Source organism: Simochromis diagramma, unplaced genomic scaffold, assembly GCF_900408965.1.
Source record: "Simochromis diagramma unplaced genomic scaffold, fSimDia1.1 OVJJ01000571.1, whole genome shotgun sequence".
NCBI lineage: Eukaryota > Metazoa > Chordata > Actinopteri > Cichliformes > Cichlidae > Simochromis > Simochromis diagramma.
In genome coordinates this window covers 4,364,392-4,386,601 of record NW_024386885.1, presented here as the reverse complement: position 1 = coordinate 4,386,601, position 22,210 = coordinate 4,364,392, and the positions used below count along the sequence as shown (strand labels likewise).

Genomic DNA, 22,210 nt, shown 5'->3' with positions numbered 1-22,210 from the left:
AAAACTGAAGGCTCTGCCTCCCATTCTACTTTAAATACTCTAGGAACAACAAGTAGGCCTGCAGAGCGAGAGCGAAGTGCTCTAATAGGGTGATATGGTACTACAAGGTCATTAAGATCAGATGGGGCCTGATTATTTAAGGCCTTGTATGTGAGGAGCAGGATTTTGAATTCTGGATTTAACAGGAGAAATCCGCTCTCTCTTTCTAGTCCCTGTCAGGACTCTTGCTGCAGCATTTTGGATTAACTGAAGGCTTTTCAGGGAGTTTTTAGGACTTCCTGATAATAATGAAGAAAGAACTCGGCAGCATGTAAAATGACCTGTGATTACAGAGACAACCCAGGCCTACTGAACATGCCAGTCTCTGCTCTACATATGAGGACACTGATTTTAAATTATCACGACATTAATGACGTTTTACTTTGACTCTCAGTTCCCGTGTGACACAAAGCAGTTATGCATCTGTGTGTGCGTGATGACCAAAGAGTTTGAGATTATGAGGTGCTGCCAGCAATGCACTCAGTGAGAGAGACCATAACAGGGAGGTAGGTGCTGTCAGCACGTCCAGTCAGCATCAGCGCTGGATCTTTATTCTTCTCTCAAAGAGGAAAACTTTCACTCAGAAGATTCGGGTTCTGTTTGGCTCTACCTTCACATGTGAACAAACATTCTCAGTGATAGTTTAACAACACACAGTCTCTCAGTGACAGTGAAGCTGACTTTAATGCACTTTTTCAGGATGATTTCTCTCACTGAACAAGAAAAAGAACAGAAACACTTCAGTTCAAGTTAAGTCTCTGAAATTTTGCGAATTTTATTTTGTTTTGAGAAATGGTAATTACATAGTTGTAAAATGTCAGTCACTATCCAGCAGCACTTTAACAGATTAAAAGGATATTGAGCAGAACTGAGTTCAGCTTTTTACTGTGTCTCTCCACATCAGCCCCGTCTAATGTGGCCCCCTGGGAACATTAAGTTGGTCATCCTGATACAGACAAACATAATCTAAATGAACTGATAACTAACAAGAAATGTACATCTTTACAGAGTTCTTCACTCAGACGGAAACTACACCCAAAATCCTCATGCTTGTCTCGCCACTCATCACCACAGGGCTGGGTCGTCTAAAGAACGAATGTATCACACATCAACACAGCAACGTATACCTGGCAAAAACTGCCAATAAAATATAATATAATAGCGCACGTTAAAAATATATGTATACGTTTTAAGTATAACACGTCATCTTGTTTGTGTGTCTTGACGACATGTAAACGCCCATCTTCACAGAACTACATTACCCATGATTCCAATCTGCGGCGTTTCCGGGTAGGTAGTGAGACAGCCATATTTGATTCGATTATGCTGTTCTGGCTGCGACGGGCAGTTTAGCCACTCCATCAGAAAAAAAACGGTGTTTTTTCTTCACTACGAGGCCAGTTACAGATTAATCCGCGACGACCTGCAGCTGAATCCACCGCAGTGACGGTTCTGAGCCTGTAGTCAACGATGAATCCTGAATAGTAAGTGTCAGTTTGATGTCGGCTGTGACCGTTCCGGCGGAGTTGGAAGATTAGCCGAGGAGCTATGCTAAGCTAAGCTAATGAAAGCGCAAGCTAGCCGGGCGGACTGAAGATGACCGTCCGCTGCTTTGTCTCTCAGTTCCGTTAACGGGCTGTGAACGCAGCGTAGACCGAGTGACAGCGCTCAGATATAACACCAAAGGGCTACCTAATGGCACGGTTGTCCGGGCTCCGTGCGCCTGAACCGGCGGATTTTTCGATTTCGCTAACAGTTTGTCAGAGACGCTAGCCACTAGCATGCTAACAGCAGCTACGTAGCTTAACGGTCAGGGTGTGTTATTGACCCACAGGCTCGGCTCACTCGGTTCGATTCCAGTGTCAGGCCCGGGGTTCGGGTTTCAGCTCCGTCAGTGAACCCGAACCGAACCGGGCTGGGTGTGACGTATGCGCCGCAAACAGGAAGTCTGCCCGTTATTGGGTAATATGTTGTTACTTCATTGCAGTTGACACCAACGAACAGCTGATCCATCAGATAATCGATTAACCAATCGGGCGTTTAGCCCCCACGGTGTACTTTAACCAGAATCCACAGTACTTTGATCGTTTAGTCAAGTCAAAGGGCTGCTGAACATTATCACACATTAAGATACACAAAGCCTGTTTACTTAAAGTATGAACAGGAGTTTCAGCGTTCCTGCTGTGTTCATGTGTGTGTGTGAGGTACAGGACACACACACACACACACACAGGCTTCGTTCATCCTGTGTTACTGCAGCTGAAACATCATCATTGTCGCTTCTGTGTATTTATACGAGCTTATAACTTAATAACAGACTTCTGCTGTCAGCATATCAAATATTTGAGTAACAAATAAAGTCAAAACAGAACAATTAAATATTCTGTGTTATAGCAGGTAATGTAGTAATAATGGGAGATTATTAACAGAATAATATGAGTATTAATGTTGATGACTGATTATGATGTCACTCCTTGTTTTTAATCAAAGTCAACATCTGACTGGTTATCGTTAATTGAACAAAGTCTGTTCAGACACGTTCTTCCAAACTGTGTCACTAAAGTGTCTGCAGGTAAAAACACCTGTTAGTCCTGAGGAACACCTTATCTTGCCTCACCTGCTTTCCTGTGTGTGTGTGTGAAGCCCCGCCCACAGTAAAAGTCCAGCACGGAAGCAGCTGTGTGTTGTTGGACTTGTTTTCTTTAAAGGAGCATGCACACCAAACACACACTCATAAAGACCGGCAGCAGTGTGACGCGTGTGTGTAATGGTGATATTTTCTGTCTTCACAGTGACTATTTATTCAAACTGCTCCTGATCGGGGACTCTGGGGTCGGAAAGTCGTGTCTCCTGCTCCGGTTTGCAGTGAGTGTTTCTGACACAATGTTGTCATGGTAAACTGCATTTTGTAGCACAGACTCACCTGTGTGTGTGTGTGTGTGTGTGTGTGTGTGTGTGTGTGTGTGTGTGCGTGTGTGTGTGTGCAGGATGACACGTACACAGAGAGCTACATCAGCACCATTGGCGTGGATTTCAAGATCAGGACTATCGAGCTGGACGGGAAGACCATAAAGCTGCAGATTGTAAGCACACGATTGGTCACACGCGGTGATGATGTCACTCTGCTCTGACTGACGCTCTGCTTTTCCTCCTCAGTGGGACACGGCGGGTCAGGAGCGCTTTCGCACCATCACGTCCAGTTACTACAGAGGAGCTCACGGCATCATTGTGGTTTACGATGTGACGGACCAGGTGAGTGCCGACGGCGCTCAAAGCGTGACGTGTGTGGTGTGCAGCAGGGCTCAACGTGGCTGATGACCCGGGACAGCTGCTCACGGTGTCGGTACCTGACAGCAGCCCTAAAACTCAGCATGCACTCACTTTAAAGCTTGTTATGTTTTCTGATACACGGTTATAAGATCTACATATTAATCTGTGGCAGTCAGCACCGCCGCCTCACAACAGGAAGGCTCCAGCTGGTGCTTCCTGCGTGGATTCTGTGTTTGTTCTCCGGCTCCCTCCCGCAGTCCAAACACATGATAAAAACAGTCTGAAGGCTCGGTGGTAATAACAGAAGCTCAACTAGCGGTGCTGATGAAGGAAATACAAACGGCAAACAGTTAGATTCTGACCCGTAACATCTGCTCAGATACAGGAAGTGCTCATCAGCAGCATGTTTTCCATAAGCTGCTGATGGTTTCAGCGACAGAGACGTCTGTGAGTCTCCAACAGATCCAGTCAGTCATTGATGAGCAGGGTAGGGGGGGCACCCTGAAGGAGGGATGAGCTGCTTCTCACATGTCCAGCTTACCAAAATAAAAGCCTTGTTCAGAAGCTAACTGTGAGGGCCGGGATCTCGATGTTTTGTGTCGTTTTTGCACTTCCTGCTCACTTGTCTTGATATTGATTATTTTTGTTAATTTCATCTGTTCCGTAGTGGAAAATGGCCAGTGCTCTTATTTTGAAAGTTCAGTCTTCAGACCCTTCCCGTCTCGTGTTCATTGGCCAGTAGATGTTCAGCTTCGCTCGCAGCGCAAACACAGCGACTGAAGAGCAGCGAGAAAACCGGCCGGACAAGTTCAGACACACAATGCAGCCTGACACAGGAACACGCCCTGCAGCAGCCTCGCCGAGCGAGCAGCCGACCTGGCGTGTTTCTGTTCTGTTGGACGGCTCCCATCATGCAGGACAGACCCAATGTTAAACTTGCTGTTTAATGTCAGACACACAGATTCACAAAGGTGTGCAGGGAGGAGGAGGATTGGTTCCTGCCTGCACCGTACGTACAGGAGCATGCACGCGCTCTGAACACACGCAGGAAGTGAGGTGGGGTCAGGGAGGGGCTGTCTGTTGGGTATTTGGCATAATTGTGTGTGAAACTGTGAAATGAGTGGAGTAAACACCGCCCCCTGCAGGCAGCTGTCGGTGTGAAAAGCTCTGTGTTCACGTCTCTGTCCTCAGGAGTCCTTCAACAACGTCAAACAGTGGCTACAGGAGATCGACCGCTACGCCAGCGAGAACGTCAACAAGCTGCTAGTAGGCAACAAGTGTGACCTCACAACGAAGAAGGTCGTGGACTACACCACAGCTAAGGTAAGAGGTCACAGTCTTCCATCAGTGGGCGACAGAAGCACTCGGCGTCCGTAGGTCAGTTAGGATAGAAGGGACTGTTCTGGGGTCAGCCATCAGCACGCTGTCGCCACGTGTCAGGAAGTAGAAAACATGAGTAAGTGGATGCAGATGCAGAGTCAGCACAAGAGGAGGAAGCTGCTGCGCCGACACTCGCTGTGCCATCAGGCCTGTGCTGAGAGTTCCTCCACCTTTGACCTCTGATGATGAAGATTATGGAATTATATTTATGTCAAAGGCGGCGCGTGACGGAGAAAAAACACGGGTCCTCCTCGCAGTTACGCTCCACACACGTGACACACGTCAGTCCCCCGGGTAAACCCGGCCGTTTGTCACTACTTTGGATTTGACCTCTTTGACCTCCACATTTCACCTTGCTTGTTGTCACCGTTTTCAGCACAAACTCATGTTTACTGTTTCCTTTGGACACACTGAGTCAGCACAACTGATCTAAGGTCAGGCTGGAAACATCAAATCAGAGCCGGAAAAAGTTATATTTTACTGTAACAACCACAAACATTAACGAATCATTTTCATAACTTGAAGTACAAATAGAAATTGTACATTTTAAAACCCATACACACGTTTTGTAAACAACAGTTTGTTGCTATTTACTTAAAACTGCAGCCGAGGCGTTTTTCCAAACTATTTACAGAACAATCAGCTGTTCTGCATCAAAGTCACACAAATGATTTTTAATTTTTACTTTCTGTCCGTTGTAAGATAAAGGAGAACATCACAGCCTGATACCTGCAGGCCTGAGGGTGACATTCAGCATTGTTCTGACACACAACAGAACTACACACTAACTACACACTCCAAACACGCCAAATCGCTCACATCTTAAAACTCTCTTTCGCTCGCTCCTTCTCGCCGCTGTCACTCTTAAAACTTCCCAGTCTTCCTAAACAACCAAGCGCCATGTTGCCATGTTTTAAATTGTTTTTTATTTTTCCCCCAATAGGAAAGCGTGGAGTTGTTTGGCTTTTGCTTTTGCTTGAAAGCAGCGAGCGCTCTCGACCGCCGTCCTTAGAAGACGCTGTTTTTACCGTTTCTTCCCTCCGTAAACACGACGATGGCGTTGGAAATGCTGAGCTGGCAGCAGATCACTTACTCCAGGAACCAGACGATTCATCTGTTTTTTGATTGGCACAGAAACAGTATCAAGTATAGCTTTGGTCCAAACAGACACAAACGCGCTTCAGACGGCGCCTGCACCCGTACACGGCTCTGCAGCGTGAGAGCGACCCACTTCAGCTCTCGGCGGTCCCACTCGTGGCTGCTGAGCTCTACACCTGTGACTCATGAATCTGTCTGATGAATTGAACTGTTTGCGGGTTTTGCGACTTCCTTAGAAGGAGCGGTGAGAACGCGTCAGTTTAAAAGCCGCAGTAACCCGTGTTCCAGCTGTGCGACAGACAAATGGGGTCTGAGGGGACTGAGTCACTGCGGGAGCCTCTGCTGGACGTCAGAGGAACTGCAGCTGTTTTTCATGTGTTTGATAGTGAAGCGATCCACTCACAGTGTGCCCCTCCTCCCTCTGCAGGAGTTTGCAGATAACCTGGGGATCCCCTTCTTGGAGACGAGCGCCAAGAGCGCCACCAACGTGGAGCAGGCCTTCATGACCATGGCGGCTGAGATCAAGAAGCGGATGGGCCCGGGCGCCACGGCCGGCGCCGCCGAGAAGTCCAACGTCAAGATCCAGAGCAAGCCAGTCAACACCTCGTCTGGGGGCTGCTGCTGAGGCCCGAAACCGCCACACGCCGAACCCGCCCCTCCCCCGAGTCTCAATGTAACCATGGCAACCACAGAGTGAGAGAGAGAGAGAGAGAATGAGACAGCACGAGTGAGAGAGAGACTGAGTGGTTTGTAATTGTGTGTGCAGCTCCACCAGGCCCCACCCCTTTGTCAAAGACCCCGCCCTCGCCCCACTCACACCGGGCTTTCTTCTAATTTCCTAAAAGTAAAGCGACGTGTCCCATTTTTAACAGTGAAGCCCCGCCCCCGTCTCCTCTCACAGCTCGAGTTATTCAGCCCGTCCAGTGAAGCACATGCTTAAACCAGCATCATGCATGCCCCGCCCCCGCCCCCCCCCCACTGATCCAACTTCACAGGGCCGCCCTGAAAACGCCGTGCCTTCAGGCCGCAGACCCTCGTCACATTCTTGCCTTCGGCGCTCTCGTGTTGTTGGCGGAGAACCCCGCCCCCCCTAACATTCCTGTACGCGCCCATAAGCATGTGCTGCATCTGGACGGGTTCCTTCGCCCATGTTTCTCCACCTACAGCACAACCACGCCCGGAGAAGAGCCCTGCTGAAGAAGAAGCTCCAAACTGTACATATTTATACATACATGTATGATCTGCAGAGTAGAGCAGCGGCGGCGACGCGCTGCACGTAGAAATCTCAGCACGTGATTTGTGGCTGCGGACGTGACGTTTTTGTGGCACAAATTCAAATATTAAACCATGAAGGAGATCTTTGATAACTGCTCGTGCTCCTGCTGTCTTTCTTTACTTCCTGTCAGAGCTCACACCTGGGCACGCCCAGCGCTCACTTTATTAGGCTTCAGGCCGCTTAAACCAGAAACAAATGAAGGTAAAACCACCTTAATGTCATTCAACATTGTCATGGTAACTGGTGCTGCAGATGTGACCTGCACTGGAGCAGGCTAGAGGGCAGCACCTAGTAACCAATCAGATCTCAAGAAGCTTCCTGTGCGAGCAGACGGAGGGTCTGAAGTTAGCTCGAGTGTCAGAAACCACACGTACGTATCGTACGCAGGCTCCCGCGACCCTCAGTGTTACACTACACAACATAAATGTTGCACATAAACTACAGTTTTTATTAAAGGGTCATAAACAGGAAGTTCCTGTCAAAATAAAGTGTCACACATAATGCTTTAACAATGCTTCCTGTTCATAAAATGTCTGGCAAGACGTACCTCAGGCCCTGCACGAGGGCAGAGACGGGAGCAGGCACCACAGGCTGAACCTGGTCTGCTGGTCCTGTGGGTACAGCCGTGCACACCGCTCGCAGAGTCAGAAGAACATCCGGCAAACCTCAGCGTGCCATCACTGAGCGAGGCGACAGCGCCTCCAACAGGACGGGCGCTCGATGCCCCAAACCTCTGCTACAGAGGAGTCTGCGTGTACGAACACTGGGGGACGAGAGGAGGAGCACATCCAGGTGCTGCTGCAGGTTCCCTCCAAATCCGTACGTCCCCACAGCCAAACGGCTGCAAGACGGTGAAAACATTTAAGTTGCAGCAAAGTAAAAACTCTTTCTGCTTTTTAATTTTTTCTTAAAGACGGAATAGAAAGTAATCTTCCTCCACAAAGACCTTTAAACTCTGAGCTCTAAAGGCTTCTGTGGCACTCTCAGACCTCCGTACCTCAGCTCTGTCCTGTTCCTGCTCTTTATTACACTCTACTTGAAGGTTTTGAATTTTGTGTCACTTCCTGTCTCTGATTATTTCAAACACAAAAAATGCAAAATCCATAAAAAGATGAAGACAGGACAACCAGGACCAGGTGATCCAGGTGAGCGCTCAGCCTCCAGTGATGATCCTGAGCTGATAACCAATCACTGATCAGTCCTCGTATATCGTCGACTGGATGATTAGAAACGATCAGCTGTGATTTCAGAGATTTTAAAAAGTTCTGCCCACTCTGAGGGTCAGTCAGCTGGTGCAGGTGCAGCAGGAGGGGAGGAGTCAGAGAGCAGGTGGGGTTACCATGGTAACTGAGTTCCCTGAGCTGAGGACGAACAAACTTTTACACAAACCTGGCTTCTGTAAAGAAAAAACTAAAATGATGTTTTGGATAAACTACAAATATTCTTGAATGTTCAGTCTTAGAGCTGTTGACACTTCTGCAGGGTTGGCAACAGTACAGACGTCCTGCACAGCAGCCTTTAAATAACCGTTACTCTGCCTCAGTTTGTTTATCCGCAGCTTTATGAACAAACATAATGTGACACGTACAGATTTCACAACAACTTCCACGTGAGCTTTAAATGAGCGTCCTTCCTTTAACTCTAAGCTCTCCTCTTCCTCTCCTGTCCTCTCTCATGTTTGTCCATCTCTGTCTGGTCTCTCCCTGTGAAATAAGCAGCTGGACCTTTAGCTGCAACACACTGAGACAAAGTTTGTGATGTTTGTAGAAACGCCACATTTCAAATTACCTGCCACGTGTTCCCTTTATGCTCGCTCCTCTTCTGCAGGGCTAGCTAGATGCTAAAGTACCCAACCCACAGACACCTGCAGAATCAGCTGAATATTATGGAATCATTTCACAAAGTTGACACTGACCGAGCCTTTCCAATGAAGCTCACGTGGATTTGGTCCATCTGAATATTTCAGGAACTTCAACCGTGTCTTCAGCTGAGCTCCACTCCTGAGGAGCAGCCCAAGCTTCGCTAAAAGGAATTTGTAATTGATGTTTTTGTGTAAAACTGATGACCGAGGGGAGCTGAAGCCTTTCAATATTCCTGCTAAAAGGAATTTTTACTGCACATCTCACACGGTCAGGTGGGAAGTTTTTCATATTTCATAAAGGAAAGATGTTTGCACACACGGAAACTGTTCCCAGAGAAACCGTACGAAAGGATTTTGGGGACTTCTTGACTGTAAGCGTTCGTCTGCTCACAGCGTGCTCACGCACAGGCTGATGCTTTAGGCCACTCCCACAACCTGACAGACGCACAGACTGACCATCCGAGTGGTTTCCTTTCATTTCCAGATGACATTTGTGTTTATTCATCTCCTCGGCTCACTCACATAATAGAAACAATAAAAAAATAGAACTGAAAATGTACATCATACACCTGATACATAGATTTATATAGAATCTTTTTGTGTTTTTGTTTTTTTACATAGGTACAAATGTGAATTATATATAAAAAGACAAACTTATGAATTCACCTTATATTCTTTACACATGATTGAGGGAAACGTACATCAGGACAGGATGAAGAGGAGGCTTCAGGCACTTTCCTTTAACAAACAAAGACACTGCTTTCAGTTCACCTTCCTCGCCACAGACAGGAAAACACACGAGGGACACGTCAGCAGAGACGCAGGTCGGACGGGCGATCCTGCTGAGCGGCGGCGGCGGCGTGGGATCTTACAGGCTGATCGTATGTTTCACGTCACGGACGACAGCTACACGTCTTCTATAAAAATGAAGCTCATAATGAAATCGTTTATATTACAGGTCATTTCAGTTTTATAAAATAGACTTTTACTGTTTCACACCTGCTGTTCATATTTATTACTGGATGACGTCACAAGACTGTAATACTGCTCTCAGCCTACAGGTGGCACCGTTTAGATTCTGACGTCAGCCGTAAACTAAAAATAGAGCCCGCTGAACATCACCGGGTCATGATGTCAGCAGACAGTAAGAGCGTGTGGGAGGGGCCAACGTGACCCATGCACAGAGCCAACAAAGCGTCTTGGGGGACGGGAATTTAAAAAAGTTTAAACAGGTCAGGGGATATGAAGGGTCGTCTTTGCACCGACATGTGACACCAGGATCATCTTCCAGCTGCGTTAAGACATTATTTTGAGAGTTTTAATAGTCGAGAGCTTTTGGCCGTGAAGTGGAGAAACCACATCGCTGCAGATGTTCTGAACAGTAGAGCGCCAGCGGATGATCGCCACGATTCGTTATTTGTTCAGATTGAAATCTTTTCTTGTGACATCGAGCGACACGTCCGCGTCACTAAACTTCAGACCAGCTGTTGTGTTCAGCACAGTGTTCTCGTCTGCTGCTCGACGCAGAGCTTCCTGCGACCCGGGACCTTCAAGGATTCAACATTTTTACTTCGATGCATCTGGAAGGTTTTTTAAGCGAGCTGGCATCACCTGCAGCATGCAGCACGAACACCCCCACTGACAGTGCCTGGGGTGTCCATGGGGGCGTTCCCGGACCACAGACTGCCTGCAGTGGTAGATGCACACAGACCGCACCCGAGCGCATCGGATCCTAAATTTGCGATTAAAGGAAACTCTCAGGTGTGATCAGGACTGAGGAAGTGGACTACTGGTGTTGGCCAGATGGCGCGATATGGCAGCCTCGCTGTGGCTACAACTGTAGCTGCCTCCACCAGTGTGTCAATGGGTGGATGACGCTTTGGGGTCCCTAGAGGGGACTAGTAAAAGCGCTATACAAATACAGGCCATTTACCATTTGAAGCAGCTTCAGTAACAACCAATGAGAGTGAAGAACAGTGCTGATTGGCTGGCTGTGGACTAGGAAATACACTAGAGCAGGGTTGGGCAACCTCCGGGTCGTGTACGGCCTGCGAGACCAAAGCAATGAAATGTTTGTATTTTACATACGCACGAATAAATCAAACATACACATCTGCGTATGTCCGAGTCAAAATCAGGTGACGTACGCCATCACAGGATCGCCACAGATGATGAAGAGTCGTGGCAGCCGTCAAGAAAACGAAGGTGGACGCTGCGTAGTCCAGGAAATGGACTAATGACGTTTTCTTTGAAGTGAAAGGCGAGCGAGCCGATGTCCAGCGCCATTGCAGCTCGAAACGTGACGAGCGGCGAGAACAAATGCGCTCTCAACTCAACATGAACGCTCTTCGTTGGAGTTTGAGAGCTCAACGAGCGGTTTTCACGCGACCACAGACGGACGGCGAGGATATGACGCGTGCACGTTTTGTAGTGAGTGCGTTGTCACGAAGCTGAAACCTCACAAGGCTTAGTAACACGGCAGCTGTAGACTTTTGTTGGTCTCTCTTTGGTTTGTGTTAACGGTATGACCCTCAGAGAACAGGGGCTCGACCTCTGACCCCTTAGCTTTGAGTTAGGGTTTGGTCAGCTCAGCATCAGGAGCACCGTGTTCGCTGATTCGCTGATTCACGTGATTTTTCTGGTGGCGAACAGAAAAAAAGCTTTTTTCGGCTAACAGCAGCGAGTGAAGCCGCTGACTTTGTGACGGGTGGTGCAGCGTGTGGGTGGCGCTAAAGCAACATTCATACAGACACACCCACGCGTCCGGCCGTTTGGACACGAGTGTAAAACTATAACGTCTGCGTAAAAGTACTGATCATGTAAGACTCATACAGAAGCTTCTGCACGTCGAGATGCAGCTGGAGTTATGAAGACCGACAACGACGACAAAACGACAACAACGTAGAAATCACAGGGACCTCCAACGCCCCGCTTTCTGCTGCGAGTCCTAGCTGTCACTGTGGAAGGGGCGGGGCCTGCAACGCCTTAACCCACAGCTTTGTGTTTCCCGCCGCAGCAGCGGCAGGCCACGCCGCAGCGGTAGCACGCCCTGAGGGGGGCGTAGCAGCACATGCAGGGAGCCAGCAGCGACAGGCCCACCAGCGCCGTCCAGCGCAGGCAGAAACGCTCGTCGGTGGTGTCGCAGGAGCACGGGTCTGAGTAATCCCCCTCCGGATCGGACATGCAGTGGTACAGAAGGCTGTCCGCGCACCACATGAAGGTCACGCGCCGGATGCACGTCTGAATGGGGTCGGGCGCCTCGTGGCAGCGGCCCCGCCCGTTGTCCTCTTGATTGAACATGTCCTGACAGTAAACGCAGCGCGAGCGCGCGTCCTCCTTCCGCAGTTTGCCTTTGAGCTCCGGGGCTCGCGGCTGCACCGTCAGCACCGCCCTGTGGCCGCCGCCCATCTCCAGGCAGCTGGGTTTTCCATCGCAGCTCAGAGGATACGGGTAGGCGTAGTCGCATTTGGCCGGCTCACTCTTGGTAAAGTGCACGCAAGTGTCCGGGTTGTGGAGCTGGGCGAGTTTGTCGCGTGAGGAGTTGGCGTGGCGGTAGTCCTCGTAGCCGGTGAGCCAGGTCCGCTCGCGGGGGTTGATGCGTACGACCTCCTCGTCCTCCAACTGGAAGCTGACGTGACGAGGAAACATATGCACCGCCTGCAGGAGGAGGTGGAGCGTGTTTAAAGGCGGCGTAGGATAAAACGGTATTTGTCTGTCACATCAGCAGCACAGTCGCTTTATCATTCTGACCAATTAGAAACGAGACTCTCGCTCTTACCGTACTCACCTGGTCCAGGAAGTAGTGCTCAGTGGGCCGATGCTGCTCATACAAATGTCCCAGGATGCAGTGGTGCCGGCGGGGTTCACAGAAGGTCGGCGGGGTCAGCGTGTGCATCGCTGGCTCTCTCTTCTGGGACGAATTGGACGAGCTGTCAGTGGCAGTCTGGAGGAGAAAAGGAGAAAAGGTGTTTCCAGAGGAGGCGCTATGCAGCCTGATTAGCGAGGGAAAGTTTCCTGAATCACCATAGTAACTGTAGCATAGTAACACATCACCTGGACAGGAGCAGGTTAAGTTCAAAGGAGCACAGCGTTTTCATTCTTATCATTCTCGGCATGTTTTATATCTTCAGTTCAATTCAGGTTTATTTATATATATCATCAAATCACAGCATGAGTTAATGATTCAGTGCAGAGAGGTCTGTTAACACACGGAGTGAAGAAGAAACACCCAGTGCATCATGGGAATCCCTGGCAGTCTACACCTGTTGCAGCATAACTAAGGGAGGATTCAGGGTCACCTGGTCCAGCCCTAACTATATGCTTTAGCAAAAAGGAAAGTTTGAAGCCTGATCTTGGAAGTAGAGATAGTGTCTGTCTCATGGAAGCCAATGAAGGGAAGCCAAAACAGGAGAAATCTGCTCTCTCTTTCTAGTCCCTGTCAGGACTCTTGCTGCAGCATTTTGGATTAGCTGAAGGCTTTTCAGGGAGTTTTTAGGACATCCTGATAATAATGAATTACAGTCGTCCAGCCTGGAAGTAATAAATGCATGAACTCGTTTTTCATGTCCACTGCAGCATATACGTTCCATCCATCTGTAGGACAGGAAGCACTGTGACAGCTGGTGATGGTCTACATGTCCATTGTCCTGCGAGCGCCTCCCAGTCAAGCTCTTTCCAAGAACTATTTTCCTTAAAAACACACCCATCCTCTGAACTGAAACGATCTGCAGCCACGTTCCTTCCCCTGAGGTCAGCGTTGTAAACCGGCTGCTCACTGACGGATTACTGAATCGTCTCCGGCGCTGGCATCCTGCAGAAACAATACGCTGCTTTCTTTAAAGATGGACAGACGGGACAGAAAGGTCAGGACCTGCAGAGAGTAACTGAAACCTCCGGGAATCAAAGCATGCACACCTCACACCTGTGTTACTGACAGAGCTCCAAGACTGGAAGCCCTCCTCGGTTTTGTTTATACCTGCATGAACTCGAGAGCTCGAGTCCACGGTGTCCACGCAGGTTTGCCTTTCAGCTCCTGGAGCAGGCAGGAGGGGTTTATGGGTGTTTGGCTGCTCTGAGCCTGGTTCTGCCGGACGTTTCCTGTAAACTGGAGTTCTTCCTTCCCACCATCACCAGATTGCTTGTGCTGTATCTGTGACTAATCCAAACGGGATGGGGACATGTTCCTGGCCATAAACAGGAAACCCACCCGCTCCCGTCCATCACACTTTGCGAGGACATGCGTGTCCTCCCAGTCAGACAAAAATAAATATACCAGCTCCAGTGACTCCTCCACAGATCCTGCCACCATCACAGTGAAGGACTGGAGGGTCACGTGACTCACCGTGAAGACGTCATCGTCGCCGAGCTCGGCCTCATTCTGCAGCGTGGACGAGGACGTGGTCGACCCTGGAGTGAGACAGCAGAGAAGCTGATGAGCTACAACGTGAACGCAGATGGAGGCAGAGCTCAAGCTATCGCCACCTACCTTCGGTTAGGTCCTCCAAGGCCTTCCTCACGCCACGATCAAAGGCGCGGGCATCGGCCGGGCTCTGGAAAGTCAGGCCACACTTCTTGTTGTCCACCTTCCAGTGGTGGAAAGTGGGCGTGGCCTTCGTGTAGACTAGATCCTTCTTTAAGAAGCACTCAAGAATCACCTGATTGTTTCAAAGACGTCGGACAAAGAAGACAACAGCGTTATCGAGAAAGATGTCATGGCAACAACGAGAAACACCGACAACGTAAAAAGAGTCCTCTGACCTCAACGACTGAATCTAATAATGGAAAAAACTACTTTGGGTTCAAACGAAAGGACCTCCACGTTCACAAATATTTTCTATCACTCCCTTAAACTGAAGCCAAACTTATCATCAAACCTTTGAGATACTGAAATCTTACAAAAGAACAACTTCTCCCATATTCCATAGTTCATCTCCTGAAAACCTTTCTGAAAATATGATGGAGGTGCAGCTGAGACGGTAGTCCGATTCCTTGGAACCGTTAGTCTGCTTGCATGTCAATCCCGCTTATTGGTTCTTGCACTTGTGCTACAATCAGCTGATTTCAGAGGAAAATAGGGGCGGTCTGTGGCGTGGACGTGGACACTACTTTGATTTTTATTGGACTAAAGGACGAGATAATGATGAAACAACCGCATTATGTTGCTAACTAGGGCTGCCACGATTAGTCGACTAGTCACGATTAGTCGACTATCAAAATCGTCGACGACTGATTTAATAGTCGACGCGTCGTTTGAAGCTTTGTAAGATCACAAAAGACGCAGGAATAAGTAGCAGGATTTAAGAGTGTAATAACGGACTGAAACAGAAGATGGCAGCACTGCATGTACAAGGATGCCAGCTGCCGTTAAACCCCGAAGAAGAAGAAGCTGTGTCCCAGAATTCATAGCGCGGCCCAGCTTAGTTTCCAACAATGGCGGCAGCTAGTTAGTTTTAATATTACTCTTATTATTCTTTCTGGGTCACAAAATAAACATTTAACATATGTTCAGGCGAGAATGTAGCTGTGTAAACCTCAAATATCTGCTCAGTTTATCAAGACACCACATATTTTCAAAAGCGCTCCGACGTTTTCGGAGACGTCTGTTACCCACTAGCTCGATAGCTAGCCGGGGGCTAGGCTCACTAGAGCCGTGAGAACACCGGACTCCCGGCAAATCGTTTTCAAACCCACCGCCGTCTTTCGCTACTCAGGTTAAACATGATATATGAGTCACTTAGATAAATTAAAAATGTTATTGTTTGGCTTTTTTTTTTTTTTTTTTTTTTTTTTAGTATTTTATTTGTTCCTGAGTAAATCTGTTTGGCTGAGATTAAAGTTATAGTTTTTACACAGCTGAATAAACATCAAGCAGACAGCTGATTATCAGAAGTGTGAGATGCTGGAGAATTTACTCCGGTGTCCTGTTATATTTTAGATAGCAAGGAGTTTATTAAACTTCACCGAAACAATCTGCAAATTTCATTAGTTAGTTATATAAGAGCAGATGCTGCTGGTGCAATAAGCTGTAGTTTTAAGTTCAATGGATGATGATCTGATTAGTCGACTAATCGCAAAAATAATCGGTGACTAGTCGACTATCAAAATAATCGATTGTGGCAGCCCTACTGCTAACACAAGCACCTGCACAGACAGCATGCTAGCGCTAAGCTAGCCAAGAGCCCAGAGTGATGTTAAAGCTGAACTTCAACAGTCTACCTGTTCATGTTTCTACAGTAGAATCACCATGACGACCATGCTGCTTTCCAGCTTTGCTTTGTGTTCATACCTAAACACTAAGAGAACGATCACGCGTGTCATTAGCAACTACCAACCTCTGTACATTTTATATATTTTATTTATTGTTTACTCTATTTAATATGTAAAATACACACACACACACACACACACGTAGAAAAACATATTTAGTACACACATCCAGTAATGCATACACTCTTATATTGTACATATATTTATTACCATCCTTATATTTTGCTTGTTTTATGTTATTGTATTTTTTGCACACCTCTGTTGCTTGTGAAGCTCGCACACAAGAATTTCACTCGCATGTGCTGTACCCGTGTAGCTGCACACGTGATGTGACAATAAAGGTGATTTGATTTAGCGCAGAGCAGCGTGTTGGTGTGTGGGGCTGTGACCTCATGTTGTTAAACTGTGATGATGACACAACGAGTTTCAGGACATTTTATGGAGAAATGCAGAAGTAATGAATTAAAATGAAGTAAAATACTGAGTTACTTTGAAGTACTCTGAGTAATTAATGACATTTCTTTGAGTAATGAGCCAACACTGAGGGAAATCCCTCCAACATGCACAAACATGTGACCCACAGCAGAAAGTCTTTGATACGCTGCCGAGTCTCAAACAGGAGCCTGAGACATCTGCAGCGTGTCTCATATATCAGAGCGAAGCTGTGAATGCTCACGTTATATTATTAATAATAATAACAGAGTGAGCAGTATTTGTCTCCAGAGTCAGGGTCATGTGACGCCGTCCTCTGCAGGAGCTGAGTCCTGGTGCTGAGGGTGCGTGCCGAGGCTCGGGGCTCACCTGCTTGTCTTTAAGACGTTCTCCGTGGATCAGGAACGTGTTACGTCCCAGCAGCTCGGTCGGCAGCAGTCTGCACACGCCCACTCTGCTCAGACAGCCGTCCTGCGCCAACCAGCCGCCGCTCGACTCGTCTCTGGTCATCACCACCGCTTTGACGCGCACTATGTAGCTATCACTGCAACAGAGAAACAGGAAGTCTGACCTCTCCTCCTGTGAGGAGAGCCGCAGGTTGGAGATCATGTGACCAGACCGAGCACACTCATCAGGACTGCTGTCCAATCAGAATGCATAACACCGATAACACGGTGAATGTGAGCGGTGTTGGACAGCCTCTTTTCCTCTGCAGCGACACACAGATCAGACTGTTGCAGTCAGAGCAAAGTCACGGAGGCGGGGCATGAAACCTGCCAGCGGCTAACACCCCCCCCCCCAAAAACCAAAAAACCCCCAAAAAGCTAAAACTAAACACGGGGGCGGGATTAAGACGAAGAAAATCGAGACTCTCTCTCCTGCTTGGCTTTCTCCTACATCCTGTTTCCACGGTCACTGTGTCCCATCCGTCTCCATTGACAACAGGCTGTTGAGATCTGCTGCTGCCGACACCACACACACACACACACACACAGGTTTTCTCTGCTTTGTGATTCAGCCTGCCTGTCAAACAGATGGTGTGTGTGTGTGTGTTACTGCTGGCAAAGCAGTGATGACTCATGCTCACACACACACTGGATTTCGGTCCCTCACCGACTGATTCTCCATTTTCAGACACTTTCCCCGCTTAAAGGGACGGCGCCGTCTGCGCTGCAGGGATGCACAACCTCATTCTGCACAGGACGTTAACCTGCAGCTGCTGTCACTGCTAACATCAACCACCGTGCAAGATGGGGTGAGGAGGAGCTTGTTAATGAAGACAGCGGGGACCACCGTCACCAAGACCACCGATCTGTCGTATCGGTGAAACAGAAACACAACTATGAGCCAAAGAACACGCAAATCAATTGATGATGAGTTTTTCTGGATGTTTGTTTGATGGTCTTCTTTCTCTCTCCATTAAAATGAAAGTGCCATAAAAATGAGTCTGTTTCTTACAAAACTTACAAATTCAAACGCTGAGCAGCACGACGAGGTGCCAAAGTCTTTGGATCAGACTGTCAGGTCACAGCTGACTGAAGGCTTCAGCTCTCTGTTGGCTGGTTTGGAGCATCAGTTGATAAAAAAACAGTCCCTCACTTTGGTGAAACGGGGAAGAATCTCAGAGCTAAACAGCAGGACTGAAAGTTTGAGCATGACACTATCACAGACAAGAGGACAGCACTCTATCGGAGGATCAATACATCAAGCTTTCCTGATAGCCTCGACTGATAGCGACCCACATCTGCACATCAAGCTGGCATCTAGACCACCCAGAACCAGGGAGGTACACACCTTCGTGTCTTCTCTTTGCCGTCAAACACGTTTCCACTGACTGAGCCCAAAGTAGCCCAGATGAGACCCGAACGAGCCGACTGTCGTCCCTGAGAACGTCGCTGATCATCGAACATCAGGGTGCAATCAGGAAACGTCCCGTCAGAAGAAGGCTGTGTGGTCATGACCTCAGAGTAGGTCTCCAAGGAGACACGAGCACGTGCCAACATTTCAGAGCAAAGGCTGGAGAAAGGTCAAAGGTCATCATTAGTAACACACGAGTATTTTTATTTCACACCACTTTGCTGCCTGTCTGCACTCTTCACCTGTCTCAGGTAAACCAGGGCCATCACAGGTGCCCACCAGCCACACTTCCAGACCCACTACCAGCCTCGTCCTCTGGGCCACTCGGACTGTTAACAGAACCGCAGGCCGACATCTTCACTGAAGTAACAATAACACGCCTGACTGAGTGTGACGTGGTTAACTGTCAACAGGGGTTTTAATCTGAAAGTGCTCTGCCTGCACCTGCTCAACTTCCTGTTTTATGGACATGGTCAGAGCTGCCGTCCTCTCTCCATCATCATCATCACGGGCGACCGTGGCTCAGGGGGTTGGGAATCGCATCTGTAACCGGAAGGTCGCCGGTTCGATCCCCGGGCTCTCTGTCCTGGTCGTTGTGTCCTTGGGCAAGACACTTTACCCTACTTGCCTACTGGTGTTGGCCAGAGGGGCCGATGGCGCGATATGGCAGCCTCGCTTCTGTCAGTCTGCCCCAGGGCAGCTGTGGCTACAACTGTAGCTGCCTCCACCAGTGAGTGAATGTGAGAGTGAATGAATAGTGGTATTGTAAAGCGCTTTGGGTGCCTAGAAAAGCGCTATATAAATCCAATCCATTATCATCACAGCTTTCCTTTCTAATGTTACCAAGTTATTAACAACTTTTTCAAACTCCATCTCGTCTACGTCACATGATGATGTTAGCAGGAGGAGACTCAACCCTCGCCGTGCGAGGCTAAATCACTGACGCTTGATTACTAGCTGTGTCTCCATACCAAGCTCAGCTGCTACCTGATCAGGTGAAATAAGAGCAGCTTTCAGCAACAACAGCAGACTGCAGTAAAAGTAATGATTACACGTATTACTTGACAGGCGAGGAGCTTTGTGACCGCGCTGTCTGCGGTGAAAGATGCTTTACTTTTATATGTTTTTGTTTATGTCCATCTGACTTACTCTTCAGCAAGTTCAGGTCCACCCCAGTGTCGGCTCCCAGTTGGCTTCCCTGATAAAGCTCCCGAACATCCTCAGCACGATTCAAACCAAAGAGCCAGGCTGGGTTTGTCTCAGTCGGGTTCAAACAGCAGTATTTGGTTTGTTTGTACTATGAAACACTGCAGATGGTTCTGGAGGGATTACAGGAAGTTACTACTAACTCTAAACACCAAAAGAGACAGAGCCTGTTTGTTCCAGCAGAAACTCGTTCCCTGACTCTTCACCTTCCAGTCAGCTCCATCAGCTAGCATCAAACTGAAAGCTGCTATGTGGTTGGACGACTACCAAGATGAAGGATTTAGGAGCTTGTGAATGATCGAGGAGGCGTAATGAGCCGAAAGCACAGTCAGAATACGAGCGCCGGACATCCTTCAGCCTTCTGTTTCGTATTCAGGGTCTGACTGTTCTCCATCAGGTGGGTGGATGTGGCACCTGATTGGTCAAAGCTGTGAGCGTTATGCTGTTCTTTTGTCTCAGAGGAAAATGAGTGGCTCTCTTATTTTGAAAATTTGATTGTTACCCAGCTTGCTCCAGCTCTTTCCTCACCGGCTGGACGGATAGCAGGACACTGCTGTAGCAGAACTCAGTCCCAGCTAGCTTCTCGTTCCTGCTGGACTGCAGTCCAGGATCAGTTGTGGAGGGTCACTCTGGGTCTACCAGCTGCAGGAGACGCCGATGCCCGACAGCGGGGCCACTGACTGATTACAGGGTGAGTTTACTGCATTACAGCGAAGCAGCGCTTATCTTGCTGCCACGCTGTAATGCTTGCTTCATGGCACTGCGGTGGTGTCGGCCAACAGACAGTTTACAGTCCTCCAAAACCCCCAGCAGCGTGTAGCTGGGCTGTGCGCTATGCGAATGCTGATTGGCTACAAGTGGCGGGAAAAGGAGGTAGAGAAGCACGAAAACCATGAAAAACAGCACGCCAAGCTCAGACCTGCAGACTCTGCAGCTCATTGGATGACGGGACACCGTGGTGGACACCGCCCCCACCTGGCAGCACAGCCTCTCGGCCTGTACGGATCAGCACAAAACTTGCGTTAAGGCAGTAAATGAATCACAGGGCTGTAAAAGGGACCGATCACATTTGGCTCCGCCCTCCAAAAGGTCAAAAGTCAGACCAATTGGAGCAGCAGAGTTGTGCTGTGCTGCACCTGTGAGCACAAACCATTAGCTCGTGACGGTTTTATCAAATATGAGCCCCCCCACACACAAACACCACCCTGATGTTGGGCACACTGTGGGTGGCTCACAGTGACTTTCAGTGATCCTGTGTGTGTGCGCGCGTGTGAAATCAGCGGGCCTCGGAGTCACACTGAGCCACCCTGCGCCTGCCCAGATGAGGCTGAGCACGTGCAGCCTCTGAGGATGACTCATGTGATGATGGAGGAGCTGCTGAGCTCCTGCAGGAGGTTCACGTTCAGCTCCCTCTGAGGAGGAGGATGAAGATGAGCCCGTTTGTTCTCGTGGATACTCACTCGTCCGGGCGCGTGTCCTCGCTCATGTTTCCCATTTCACCTCCGGTCATAAGGAGCTCCCACCGCGGCGGCGCGCGCGGTGCTCATGTTTCCTCAGCAGGAGCAGCGGCCCGGTCCTCCCCCGCTCCCTCCGCGCCTCCTCGGCGTTAATCCCGGTGAGTGTTCCCCCCCCCAACACCTCCTCCTCCTCCTCCTCCCAGTCCTCAATCAGTGGAGCTCATCCAGTCTCCTTCACCTCCTCCACCTCCGCCTTTTTTGCCTCCTCCGTCACCTCCTCCCCCACCGGAGCGGGCTGGAATGCGGTGACCGAAAATGGAGCGCTGGTGTCGGTGCGGATGGCCCCGGACGAGCCCCATCTCCTCATTTCTCCATGTTGGATTCAGAGTCAGACGGAGAGGAGCGGGAGGGGGCGGGGGAGGGGTGACGTCAGACCCGAAGGACTGCAGAGTCACGTGGCGTCACCTTATAATAATAATAATAATAATAATAATAATAATAATAATAATAATAATCGTTTACATGTTTTATGTGTTTAACGGTCTGTTTCAGTTCTTTCCTTGTTTTAAATGCAGATATTTCATTTTAAAAGCTGAGTTACTCTTCAAAATAAGAGCCCCAGTCTGCTTCCAGCCTGTGGGCACATTAATAGAAGTCTGTGCTCCAGTGCCACCAGGTGGCCGAACTGTGCAACTGCAGCGTTGTGTGTGTTAATGAGGTTTAATCTGGAGCTGATTAATGAAGCAAGCGCTGAAGCGCCAAACCTGCAGTTCCTCTGACGTCCAGCAGAGGCAGCAGTGAGTCGGTCCTCATAGACTCCATGTTAAAACAAACATGTTTACATCCTGATACTCAAACTGTTTCGTCTCTGTAAAACATTTCGACCTTCATAACACCTTAGGATGTTTTTACAACTCACCCGTTTCTATTATTAGGGGCGTGGCTTCTTTGACTCACAGGTGAATGGTGACACAGGCGGCTGTCTGCTGGCTTCACCTGAGCTGGACCTCTGGACCGTGTTTGTGGTGTTGGAGCATTTTTAAAGACACCATGTGACCAATAACATGG

At 48.8% G+C, this 22,210-nt stretch overlaps 2 protein-coding genes across 5 annotated transcripts; one reads left to right on the top strand and one right to left on the bottom strand.

The window, feature by feature from the left end:
• The first annotated feature begins 1,332 nt into the window (after positions 1-1,332).
• LOC120734697 (ras-related protein Rab-1A) lies at positions 1,333-7,156 on the top strand. The gene is made up of 6 exons (XM_040033670.1): positions 1,333-1,523; positions 2,832-2,904; positions 3,027-3,122; positions 3,196-3,291; positions 4,501-4,632; positions 6,215-7,156. Exons 1-6 carry the CDS (start codon positions 1,510-1,512, stop codon positions 6,410-6,412), a joined length of 609 nt encoding a protein of 202 aa, XP_039889604.1. The 5' UTR covers positions 1,333-1,509; the 3' UTR covers positions 6,413-7,156.
• A 2,245-nt stretch (positions 7,157-9,401) lies between these two features.
• Positions 9,402-21,287, bottom strand: spred2a (sprouty related EVH1 domain containing 2a). 4 transcript variants are annotated; one of them, XM_040033659.1, is made up of 6 exons: positions 21,146-21,287; positions 16,992-17,166; positions 14,410-14,578; positions 14,266-14,330; positions 12,703-12,867; positions 9,402-12,581 (listed from the first exon to the last, which is right to left on the bottom strand). In XM_040033659.1, exons 1-6 carry the CDS (start codon positions 21,193-21,195, stop codon positions 11,910-11,912), a joined length of 1,296 nt encoding a protein of 431 aa, XP_039889593.1. In that variant the 5' UTR covers positions 21,196-21,287; the 3' UTR covers positions 9,402-11,909. The 4 variants fall into 4 exon arrangements, with proteins under 4 accessions (XP_039889593.1, XP_039889594.1, XP_039889590.1 ...); XM_040033660.1 differs by having other exon boundaries at positions 12,712-12,867; positions 21,146-21,283; XM_040033656.1 differs by lacking the exon at positions 21,146-21,287 and having other exon boundaries at positions 16,992-19,071.
• Between the last annotated feature and the right edge of the window lie 923 nt (positions 21,288-22,210).

Coding starts and splice junctions, on each gene's coding strand:
- LOC120734697 (XM_040033670.1), top strand. Junction 3,123..3,195: donor AGACCATAAAGCTGCAGATT/GTAAGCACACGA, acceptor TTTCCTCCTCAG/TGGGACACGGCGGGTCAGGA. Junction 4,633..6,214: donor TGGACTACACCACAGCTAAG/GTAAGAGGTCAC, acceptor CTCCCTCTGCAG/GAGTTTGCAGATAACCTGGG.
- spred2a (XM_040033656.1), bottom strand. CDS start 17,231: ATGATCTCCAACCTGCGGCTCTCCTCACAGGAGGAGAGGTCAGACTTC. Junction 12,868..14,265: donor GCGACGATGACGTCTTCACG/GTGAGTCACGTG, acceptor TTTCTCCTCCAG/ACTGCCACTGACAGCTCGTC. Junction 12,582..12,702: donor TCCTGGACCAGGTGAGTACG/GTAAGAGCGAGA, acceptor CTCCTCCTGCAG/GCGGTGCATATGTTTCCTCG.